This window comes from Lactuca serriola, chromosome 5, assembly GCF_051521515.1.
Source record: "Lactuca serriola cultivar US96UC23 chromosome 5, Lser_US96UC23_V15, whole genome shotgun sequence".
Lineage (NCBI taxonomy): Eukaryota > Viridiplantae > Streptophyta > Magnoliopsida > Asterales > Asteraceae > Lactuca > Lactuca serriola.
This window is the reverse complement of record NC_136412.1, coordinates 190528543-190539327: the sequence shown is the minus strand read 5'-3', so window position 1 is coordinate 190539327 and position 10785 is coordinate 190528543. Positions and strand designations below refer to the sequence as shown.

Genomic DNA, 10785 nt, shown 5'->3' with positions numbered 1-10785 from the left:
TGCCAAATAATTAAATAAACAACCTGATTGGCATTAAGAGTCGGAATAACAGACTTTATTTGTTCAGTCATCTATTCCATTTCTCTATCTATTAATTCAGACTGCTCATACCTGAAGTTCACCAATTGAAAATAATACTCCTCCTATATAATGTGTAAAAGACATAAATGCCCTCCAAGTTTTACTTACATTGCATTGCATCTCTGGTTGAAGCTGCTTCATCATCATGAAGTAGGCCATGTTCATCTTTGTGTATTCTCTCAGCTTCTTCTTCCACACTTTATAAAGACTTGTCAACATAGCTAACAACATATACTACCTCGATCCGTCCCAAATTCATAGTCCACTTTTGACTTTTGAAGTCTTTTTTCTTCATTTTTGACCTTAAATTTTTTTGTTTTTGTTAGATAATAATTGATGTAAAATATATGAATGGATGGTATTTTAAATGTTTTTTCATTGTTATAAGTTTTATCAAGTAATATATAACACAAATAAAAATATTTAAGGTCAAAGTTGAAGAAAAAAGACTTAAAAAGTCAAATATGGACTATCAATTTGGGACGGAGGGAGTATATATATATATATATATATATATATATATATATATATATATATATATATATATATATATATATATATATATATATATATATAGCAGAAAATCACAAGCTTCCCATAAGGTTTGGGTGCAAAAAGAGGGAAAGTCAAATAGTCAATACAATTCTAGTAATGAGTGGTAAGGTTTAGGAAGATGTATATATATAGTTAGTGTATCGATTGTAACTGGGTTTTCTCAGGGAGAGACAAACTGGAAATAAAAAAGTTAGATTCAATTTGTTCATCAGTGCCATTGCTACTATTAACTAAACATAATCAATCGAATGGCTGCCTATTCTCTGTGAGATTTTTTGTTCGGTTTATTCTCTGTAGATATATTCTTTCAATCACAAAATTGTGGGAGGAATCCTCGATTCCAACGCTGCCAAAAGTGAGCCGAATGCGATCAGCTTTGGAGATTGTTAAGCCCAAACCATATTGGAGAGATCTTTACCTCTCGAAACCTTGAGAGAGTATGATGAAATCATTTGCATGCATCTATAGAAAGAAACAGAGAAAAAAAGTGTCTTATTAATTTAATTATTAAATTTTTTTATATATGGTGGTTAAAAAATAGTAGATGAAAGCTACTTACCATCATGCAACCTCCCCACAGGAAGAATGTTTTCCCACCCGTTACAAATCCCGTTGAACATGGTTGTAAAAAAGATAATAAATATTATGTCAAAATAAGATTAAAGGATGTTAAAGCATAAGTACAAAGTAGATTAATTACCATGTGATATGTATAAATACAGTAGCTGCCTAAACTCCTACAAGGTAAATCAAGGCGGCAGCCTGTTTGAGTAAATATCTGCATACATCAGCCACCAAAAAGTTGATAATAAGTAAAATGATTTGTTCAATTGGAAAGTGGTGCTTATTGTTGATAATAAGTGATGTTGCTTGGTAATTGAAATACCCTATAAAATCAAACTAAAGTGAGATAACTGAATACCTATACTCAACAATACAATGTAGGGGTAGCCTTGTCTTTTACTAACCTCATCTGGTGAACTACACTCCTTCTAGCTAACTGAAATTATAATTTTTTCAATATTTAGTCACAAATTGTTATGTAACAATTAATAAGTAATAAACATACATGTAATAAAAGAGAAGTATTCAAGTTTAGTACAATCAAAATTCAAAGAACGATAAGATTTTCATGTTAAAAGTAACCTGTCAGCCACTAATCACTATTAGATGTTGGTTAAGTAAGTAGGCAGGTGTTGAAAGTTCAATAATCATAACACTTGAAGATCGATTCAGTGGAAAAAGTAAAAGTTACAGTGGAAGAATCATTACCCATTTTGTTGAAGCAATATGTAGTCAGCCTCTCGATAAAAGTGGTGTTTATTGTTGCTTCATGTTGATAGATTTGATGTTTTATATCTGTTGGGCTCATATGGAAAATAACAAAAAGTTAAAGGGCAATTCATTTCAAATAAGTTTATTTACAATGCTAGCCATGCCTCTGTCCAAATTTTGGGTTTGTAAGGCTTGTTGGGGGTAAAAGCGTCACAATAGAAGCCATTACATCTGCTTATCTATCCAAATAGTTAGAATTACTAAGTTTTTAAAAAAAAAAATTAGTGTATACAGGTTGCGTCGGGTCGGATCGGGTCGGCTGGAGCTTACAATAGGATCTGGAGCCTCATCTTGTTTACACACGATCCAAGGGTCACCTGTATCGATACCTAGTCAACTTTGGACTTTAATCCAAACTTGCAACAGAAGACTTGGTCATTTATTTTTCTTAGTCCGTTGGTTTTATTTGATTTAGTCATCAGTATTTTTAGGAGTCAATAAGTAACCCGTTGGTTATTGAAATAGTGGTAGTCGTGGTCCTAGTTTATTGGAAGTCTTTTATTATTTAAAGAGTTGTATGTTGCAGTCTTTTTATCAGTTGAACACATCAGAAAATTGCCCCAAAATACCCTTGCAATCAATCCCCTGTTCTACTCTGTTCTTCCTTTCTTTTCACAGCAATCACAGCACCTGTTTTGCTTACACGTGGTATCAGAGCATACTAGGTTGCTCTTCAGTTTGAAGCTGGTATATGCCAAAATACATGCCTCGTAATACCCCTATGGATGGAAAGAAGCAAGATGGTCAGATTACTCTTCATTACCCGATGTTAGCCAAGAACAACTACACCACATGGGCCATAAAAATGAAGGTCTTCATGCAAGCCCAAGGAGTTTGGGACGCGGTAGAGCCCTCAAATCCGAAAGCAACTTTGGAAGAGAGGAAGGATAAGATGGCAATGGCTGCCATTTATCAAGGTATCCCGGAAGAGATGTTGTTATCACTGGCGGAAAAGAAATCGGCAAAGGAGGCATGGGAGACATTGAGAACAATGTACTTGGGTGCTGATCGTGTGAAGAATGCTAAGATTCAGACATTGAAGGCATAATTCGAGTGTCTAATGATGAAGGAGACAGAGTGTATTGATGATTTTGCAATGAAGTTGAACAACATTGTAAACAACATCAGAGCCTTGGGAGAAACAATAGAAGAGTCATATGTGGTTAAGAAATTCCTAAGAGCAGTCCCTATGAAGTTCTTACACATAGCTTCTACTATTGAGCAATTTGGTGATCTCGACATGATGTTGGTCGAAGAGGTGGTAGGAAGACTTAAAGCTCATGAGGAGCGTGTTCGTGGGCAAGTTGATTACGTCTCTACCCAGCTACTCCTGACTCAAGAGGAATGGAAATCAAGAAGTAAGAAAAAGGAAGAAGGAGAGTCGTCTTCTAGTGGTAAATCCTATCATCAACAACAAAATAGGAACTTTAACAGAGGACGAGGTAGGGGCCGAGGAAGAACAAGTAGCGGAAGAGGTGGCCGACATAACGGTTCACATCAGCAAAATCGTGAACATAACAGCTCACATCAACAAAATCGTGAACAAGGACGAGGTGTTGGTGGGAGTCGTGACCATAGCACACTAAGATGCTACAAATGTGATGATATCGGGCATTTCGCATCACAGTGTCGTAAGCCTCGGCGTGAGAGAAATCTACAGGAAGCACTCTTGGCACATACTCATGAAGATGAACCCGCTCTTCTCATGGCAGCTTGCATGGATGAGGTTTCTGATGTAGTGTTGCTACATGAAAAGTATGTGAACCTAAAGCTCCGGCCCCAAGAAGATAATTCTGTCAAATCCAATTTGTGGTGCTTGGATAATGGCGCTAGCAATCATATGACGGGTCAGAGATCAAAGTTTAGAGATTTGGATACAAGCATCAAGGGTCAAGTGAAGTTTGGTGATGATCCTTTGGTTCGTATCGAGGGCAAGGGTTCAATTCTATTCCAGTGTAAAAATGGCGAACAAAGGCTGTTGCGAGATGTGTATTTCATACCAAACTTATGCAATAACATCATAAGTTTGGGTCAACTTGCAGAAGGCAGTAATAAGGTTTTCATGGATGGGGAAATATTATGGGTATTTGACAGGCATTGAAAGCTTCTTATAAAGACACATCAATCCCCAAATAGGTTATACAAAGTAACCCTTGAAGAATGTGAAAATGTGTGTTTAATGGCAAAGTTGGATGAGGCTGCATGGTTATGGCATGCCCGTCTAGGTCACGTGAATTTTGGTGCTCTGGAGTCTATGGCTACAAAAGGTTTTGTGGATGGTCTTCCCAAAATACATCATCCAAATCAACTTTGTGATGGATGCTTGGTAGGGAAACAGACCCGGAACCCTTTCCCGTCTCAATCCCAGAATAGGTCCACAGTCTCCCTTCAATTAGTTCATGCTGACCTTTGTGGACCACTTTCACCACCAACAAAAAGTGGAAACAAGTATTTTTTTTTATTAATTGTTGATGATTACAGCCGTGCTATGTGGGTTTACATGTTGAAGAACAAAGATGAAGCATTTGGTGCGTTTAAAAAATATCAAGCAGCAGTTGAAAACCAAACCAATCAAAGGATCAAAAAACTACGAACCGATCGAGGAGGAGAGTTCATTTCACATGAGTTTACAAATTACTGTGAACAAGTCGGAATTGTAAGGCAAACTACTGCACCGTACAGCCCGCAGCAAAACGGTGTTGTCGAGCGACGAAACCGAACCATTGTTGAAATGGCCAGGAGTATGTTGAAGAGTAAGGTTCTACCAGTGAGTTTATGGGGTGAAGCTGTGAGGCATGTTGTGTACATCTTGAACCGACTTCCGACTAAAGCATTGACTGATTGTACCCCATATGAAGCATGGTCAGGTATGAAGCCAAATGTTAGTCACATAAAGATTTTTGGTTGTGTAGGTCATATGAAAGTCCCAAAGCCATACTTAAGAAAGCTTGATGATCGTAGTCAAATGGTGATTCATTTGGGCATAGAACCTGGTACCAAAGCATACCGGTTATATGATCCCAAAACTGAGAAGTTGTATATCAGTAGGGACGTGAAATTTGAAGAGGAAAGAAGTTGTTCTTGGTCACAAGAAGAAGAAAATAATTCTAAACAGTTTGCATCGTTCACAGTGCATAGCACTGATTATTGGAGTCCTAATCATGAGACACAATCAGAAATGGAACCATCTGGTACTGTTACACCCTTGAGCACTTCTTTACAGGAGAATTTACATGCACACGACATGCCTTCGACTCATTCAAGTGAAGGAAGCAACTCCCTTACACCCAATTTTGGTGACTCCCTAACTAGCGACTCAAGTGAATGTGGGCCAGGAGGGTACAGATCACTTGCTGATGTCTATGCTCGGGCCGAGAGAGTGGATCTTGATGATGATCAGTTGTACTTCATAGATGAAGACGAACCCACAACATATTCACATGCTGTGAAACATGCTGAATGGCAGGCTGCAATGAAGAACGAGTGGGAAGCAATTGAAAAAACCGTACCTGGGAACTCACCGACCTACCGACCGGTCACAAGCCGATTGGATTGAAGTGGGTATTTAAGTTAAAAAGGGATTCTTAGGGTAATGTGATCAAGCATAAAGCCTGACTTGTCGCGAAAGGATATGTTCAAAAACACGGTGTAGATTTTGAGGAAGTGTTCGCTCCCGTTGCTCGCATGGAAACAATCAGGTTATTGCTTGCACTTGCAGCATCGAGAGGGTGGGAGGTTCATCACCTTGATGTGAAATCAGCCTTCCTTAATGGGGAGCTCCAGGAAGAAGTTTATGTAACCCAACCTGAAGGGTTTGTGAAGGAAAATCAAACTTCAAAGGTGTACAGGTTATTCAAGGCGTTGTATGGCCTTCGCCAAGCCCCAAGAGCTTGGAACACTCGATTAGACAAGAGCTTAAAAACTCTTGGTTTTAGTCGTTGCCCAGTGGAGCATGCGGTGTACTCCAAACATATTGGTGATGAAGCCTTGATTATCGGCATTTATGTCGATGACATGATAATATCAGGTATCGATGCTGGTGCAATTGGAAAGCTTAAAAAACAGATGCAAAGTCAATTTGAAATGAGTGATCTGGGGCCTCTTTCATACTACCTGGGTATTGAAGTAAAACAGGAGAACGGATGCATTTCATTGAGCCAATCCACTTATGCAAAGAAACTACTAGAGAAGGCTGGAATGGCAGATTGTAATCCCACAAAAATACCAATGGAACAAAAGTTGCAGCTTAGCAAACATGGTGAGGGAAAACCCGTGAACCCAACCGTGTTTAAAAGTATTGTTGGCAGTTTACGGTATCTCCTTCACACCCGACCCGATCTCGCATATGTTGTTGGGATTGTGAGCAGGTACATGGAGCAACCCACAACCCAACATTATCAGGCCGTGAAGCATATTCTGCGATATGTGAAGGGATCTATTCATTGTGGTCTCAAATATTCACAACAAGAAGGTGTGGCATTGACAGGCTTTACCGATAGTAGTTTGCAAGGAGACATCGATGATCGAAAGAGTACAAGTGGAATGGCATTCTACCTCAACAACAATCTGATTTCATGGTGCTCACAAAAGCAGAAAAGTGTTGCACTCTCGTCATGCGAATCAGAGTTCATTGTAGCTACAGCTGCAGCATGTCAAAGTGTTTGGTTACGGGCACTACTCAGTCATCTAACCAAACGTCAAGTTGACCCGGTTGTTCTTTATGTAGACAAGAAATCTGCGATTTCATTGATGAATAACCCCGTTTTTCACAGGAGAAGCAAGCACATTGAAGCTCGGTTCCATTTCATACGTGAATGTGTGGAGGAAGGAAAGATCATCGTGAAGTATGTCAGGTCTGAAGAAAAACATGTAGATGTCTTAACAAAAGCAATGGCAAGGGTCAAATTCAATGAAATGAAGGAACTTTTGGGAGTCAAAGATGTTGGAAATGCAATTTCGGATTTAGGGGGAGCATGGTTGACTTTAATCCAAACTTGCAACAAAAGACTTGGTCATTTATTTTTCCTAGTCCGTTGGTTTTATTTGATTTAGTCATCAGTATTTTTAGGAGTCAATAAGTAACCCGTTGGTTATTGAAATAGTGGTAGTCGTGGTCCTAGTTTATTGGAAGTCTTTTATTATTTAAAGAGCTGTATGTTGCAGTCTTTTTATCAGTTGAAGACAGCAGAAAATTGCCCCAAAATACCCTTGCAATTAATCCCCTGTTCTACTCCGTTCTTCCTTTCTTTTCACAGCAATCACAGCACTTGTTTTGCTTACAGTCAATGTATTTTAAGAAAACTGTCTCGCTTATGTCATATTAAAAAAGAATTTTAATTCGTTGGGTCTATCTTACCAACATTTTGATTTAATCCAACAATATTTAATTAACATTTATAATGCATATAACATAGAATTTAATAAAACATTGATGCATAATGTAACTTACACTTGCTGTTATAAAGCATAAAACATAAAATTTTAACTAAATAACCTAAGTGATGGAACAATGATCTAAAAGAAATTATAAAAAAAAAAAAAAAAAACTAAAAATTCATTGTTGTAATAAAAAACGGAAAAAATTTCCTCGAAAAAAGTTGAGGCAACGGAAAATGGTGGATATGGTTTCGTTTAGAAGCCGTTGTTTTTCCTTCTAACAACAAATATCGATTAATTCGATTTGTTATTTGGAGTATTTTCCGATTAAGAGATTCAGTTTAATAACAAATCAAATAAAAATTAAAGTGGCGTTTTAAGCATACCATAAACTCATGTAAGAAAAATATAGTTGATCTGTGCAACAACTTCAAGCGGATCAAATACATTTTTTTGACACTGCAATTATGAAATATGAGTATAGATAAACATAAAAATCCAATTAATAGAGAAAGTAAAAAAGAATAAAGCTTTCCCAAATACATGCCTTGTAACATGAATTAATCCTGCTTCCAACCTAGTTCATAAACCTTATAATGCACCAAAAAAGTTCTATGATTAGGTAGAACGTTCTCAAATATTGTATTCGTGTAAATATACTTACATGTGGCTTTTGGATGAGCTGTCAACATGGTAGGGGTCATCAGCAAAATCTATGAATTAAGCAGACACCAAAATGTTAGCTTATCTACAGATGTAAAAGAGTACATGTTAATAGTTCAATAGGATTGATGAAGCCAACAATTATTGAGCACAATCACAAATTGCAGCAAGGATTACCAGGTAAGATGACCAATCAATACTCATTTGATAATTAGAAAATACAAACATGGGTTGAATTCTCTCTGAAACATTTCATCAAACAACTTCAGTACATCATAAACTCGTAGTTTAAGAAGACACATATGTATTGTTTCATCACCCAAATAGTTTTTTCATAACATCTAACTCAAAAGGAAAAAGCTTCATTAACGATTGACCTATATAATAAATTAAAATTAAGCAGGATTAAGAAAGTTTTGAACTTGAAATCAATAAATAATCATACAAAGTTGAATATTCTGATATGTATTAAAAAAATTGATTTTTTTACAAAACCCAAAACGTGTTTGGTAGAGAAAGAACGAATAAAGAGTAGCAAAACATAAACACCATCCGATCAAAAAACAAAAAGTGTATGCTTATAAATTTAAAGTATATTATAACTCAATAATTATACACAAGATGGAAGTTCATACTTCTTGTAACTTTGGTTTAAACTTAACAGTCACAAAAATATTGAAGAGAATCATAAGGGGTGCTGCCACACAGATGAAATTTAACTTGGAATTAGATACATAATTTCAGAAGTCACATATGATAGATTGCTAAATAATAATGAAGTAACATATTTCTTATAATATGGAGTTTCCTTATCTACCCAAGCAATAGTATCACCAAAATAGAGATCTACAAGTTCTAAAAAAAAATCATCACATATAAAGATACCAACCAACATTTTTCAAATGGTGGTAATTGATGTTATTTGTTTTCTATATTTTACTAGTACTAATATGTTAGATAGTGGCAAATGATGATATTTTGGGGGATTTTTCTTAAAATTTCACAACAGAAAATCTACTGATGTAATTTGGGAAGACCGATGGAATCAACACCTGTGTTTCCATTTAGGCCCATCTCCAGGTCAACCACCACCACTTCCGGCGACCTGGTCATAGCCGCTGTTGAGGTTATACAGAAGAAGCAGCAGAAGCCCTAAAATTAAACAAACCCTCTTGATCTTGCTCATTACTTCTAAGGTTAGAAGCAATAGTATGACTAGAGGAGTTAGCATGAGGAAGAAGCTTCCTTTTCTTGTTGGAGTTCCAGAAGTTTTTGATTGCACTATCTATTTTTCCTGGTAAGTGTTTCGCTATATGTGCCCATCTTTTTTAAAACAAATAACAAAAGAAATCAATATATTCAAAACAATTAATCAAAAGATAAATAAAAAATTTATCTTGTTAATTACTTATTTCCCAAGGTTCTGTGTAGATCAGTTATGAGCATGGCTTCTTGTGAAGTAAAGTTTCCTCGTTTAAGACCTAGTCTTAGATAATTAATCCATTTTAGTCTACAATTTTTTCCACATCTTTGTAACCCTGATTCAAATCCAAATCCAATCAAATATGTTAGTAATATACCTATAATATATATTAATAAGTTAAAAAAATAATAATTAAAAAGAAAGACCAGCAACTTTTGGAACTGACCTCCAACAACCATGGCTTCTATGGACATAATGCTGGAGTAATGTGTCATCCATCCGATTCAGAAGCTTGGAAGCACTTTGAGAAAAGTCATCCTTCATTTGCAGCAGAAGTACGTAATGTAAGATTAGGCCTAATTACAGATGGGTTTGCACCACATGAAGCATTTGGAAAACAATATTCATCTTGTCCTATTATTATAACACGTTATAACTTGCCACCTTCTATGTGCATGAAAGAGTCTTACATGTTTTTGACTGCACTTGTGCCAGAACCGTCAAACCCTAAGCATAAAATAGATGTATTTTTGCAACCAGTTGTTGCAGAGTTGGAGCAATTATAGAAAGAAGGTGTAGTAACATATGATATATCTTTAAAACAAATTTTCTATCTAAGAGCAGCTTTGATGTGCACAATAAGCAATTTTCCAGCATATGCATTGTTGTTAGGATGGTCTACATCATGTAAGCTAGCATGTCCTCATTTTGGGAAACATACACAAGCTTCCAGACTAAATAATGGTAATAAGATGTCATGGTTTGACTACCACAAAGATTTCTATAGGTAAATCACCCATATAGAAAGGATAAAAATAAGTTCAAGTGGTTGGTGATGTCGTTGATGTTATGGCGTGGGACGATTTTTTGACCATGTTCCGAGCTGAATTTGCACCGGTGATTGAGGTACAACATTTGGTGCGAGAGTTTCAGGATCTCCGCCAGACTACTGAGACTGTGGCAGAGATCATTGCCAAGTTCCGGGAGAGGGCCTTGTTGGTTCCGCAATATGCAGCGAACGAGGAGATGAAGAAGGTAAGGTATCATGATATGTTGCAGGATGACATCAGGGAGTTGGTGAGTATGTCAGGGTACAATACCCTTATTTATATGATTTCTAGAGCCCGAGAGCGGGAGATCGATTTGGAGAACCTAGGGAAGAGGGGGCCAGATCAGGTGCACGTAGTGGAGGGTTCCGGGAAGATACCCAAGACTTCGCATTAGCGTTTCATGGGCCAGCAAGGCCAGAGTCAGTGCAACATATGCGAGAAACTACACGATAGAGTTTGTCGTTCTAGGGGTATGGGCTGCTACAAGCGTGGAAAGGTTGGTCATGTCAGCATGGATTATCC

General features: G+C 37.0%; 2 protein-coding genes across 2 annotated transcripts; one reads left to right on the top strand and one right to left on the bottom strand.

The window, feature by feature from the left end:
* Positions 1–3034: 3034 nt before the first annotated feature.
* LOC145050046 (uncharacterized) lies at positions 3035–4072 on the top strand. The gene has a single exon (XM_078998365.1). The coding sequence runs from the start codon at positions 3035–3037 to the stop codon at positions 4070–4072; it is 1038 nt and encodes a 345-aa protein (XP_078854491.1).
* Positions 4073–7452: 3380 nt separating this feature from the next.
* Positions 7453–9687, bottom strand: LOC145050045 (transcription repressor MYB6-like). Its single transcript, XM_078998363.1, has 4 exons — positions 9660–9687; positions 9419–9590; positions 9144–9333; positions 7453–7485 (listed from the first exon to the last, which is right to left on the bottom strand). Exons 1-4 carry the CDS (start codon positions 9685–9687, stop codon positions 7453–7455), a joined length of 423 nt encoding a protein of 140 aa, XP_078854489.1.
* Positions 9688–10785: the final 1098 nt, after the last annotated feature.

What these genes read in the sequence shown, in the direction of transcription:
- LOC145050045 (XM_078998363.1), bottom strand. Translation starts at nt 9,687, where the DNA reads ATGTCCATAGAAGCCATGGTTGTTGGAG. An exon ending in AGAAGCCATGGTTGTTGGAG is followed by an intron (nt 9,591 to 9,659) that starts GTCAGTTCCAAA and finishes TATATATTATAG; the next exon opens with GTATATTACTAACATATTTG. An exon ending in GGGCTTCTGCTGCTTCTTCT is followed by an intron (nt 7,486 to 9,143) that starts GTATAACCTCAA and finishes AATTTCTTTTAG; the next exon opens with ATCATTGTTCCATCACTTAG.
- LOC145050046 (XM_078998365.1), top strand. Translation starts at nt 3,035, where the DNA reads ATGAAGGAGACAGAGTGTATTGATGATTTTGCAATGAAGTTGAACAAC.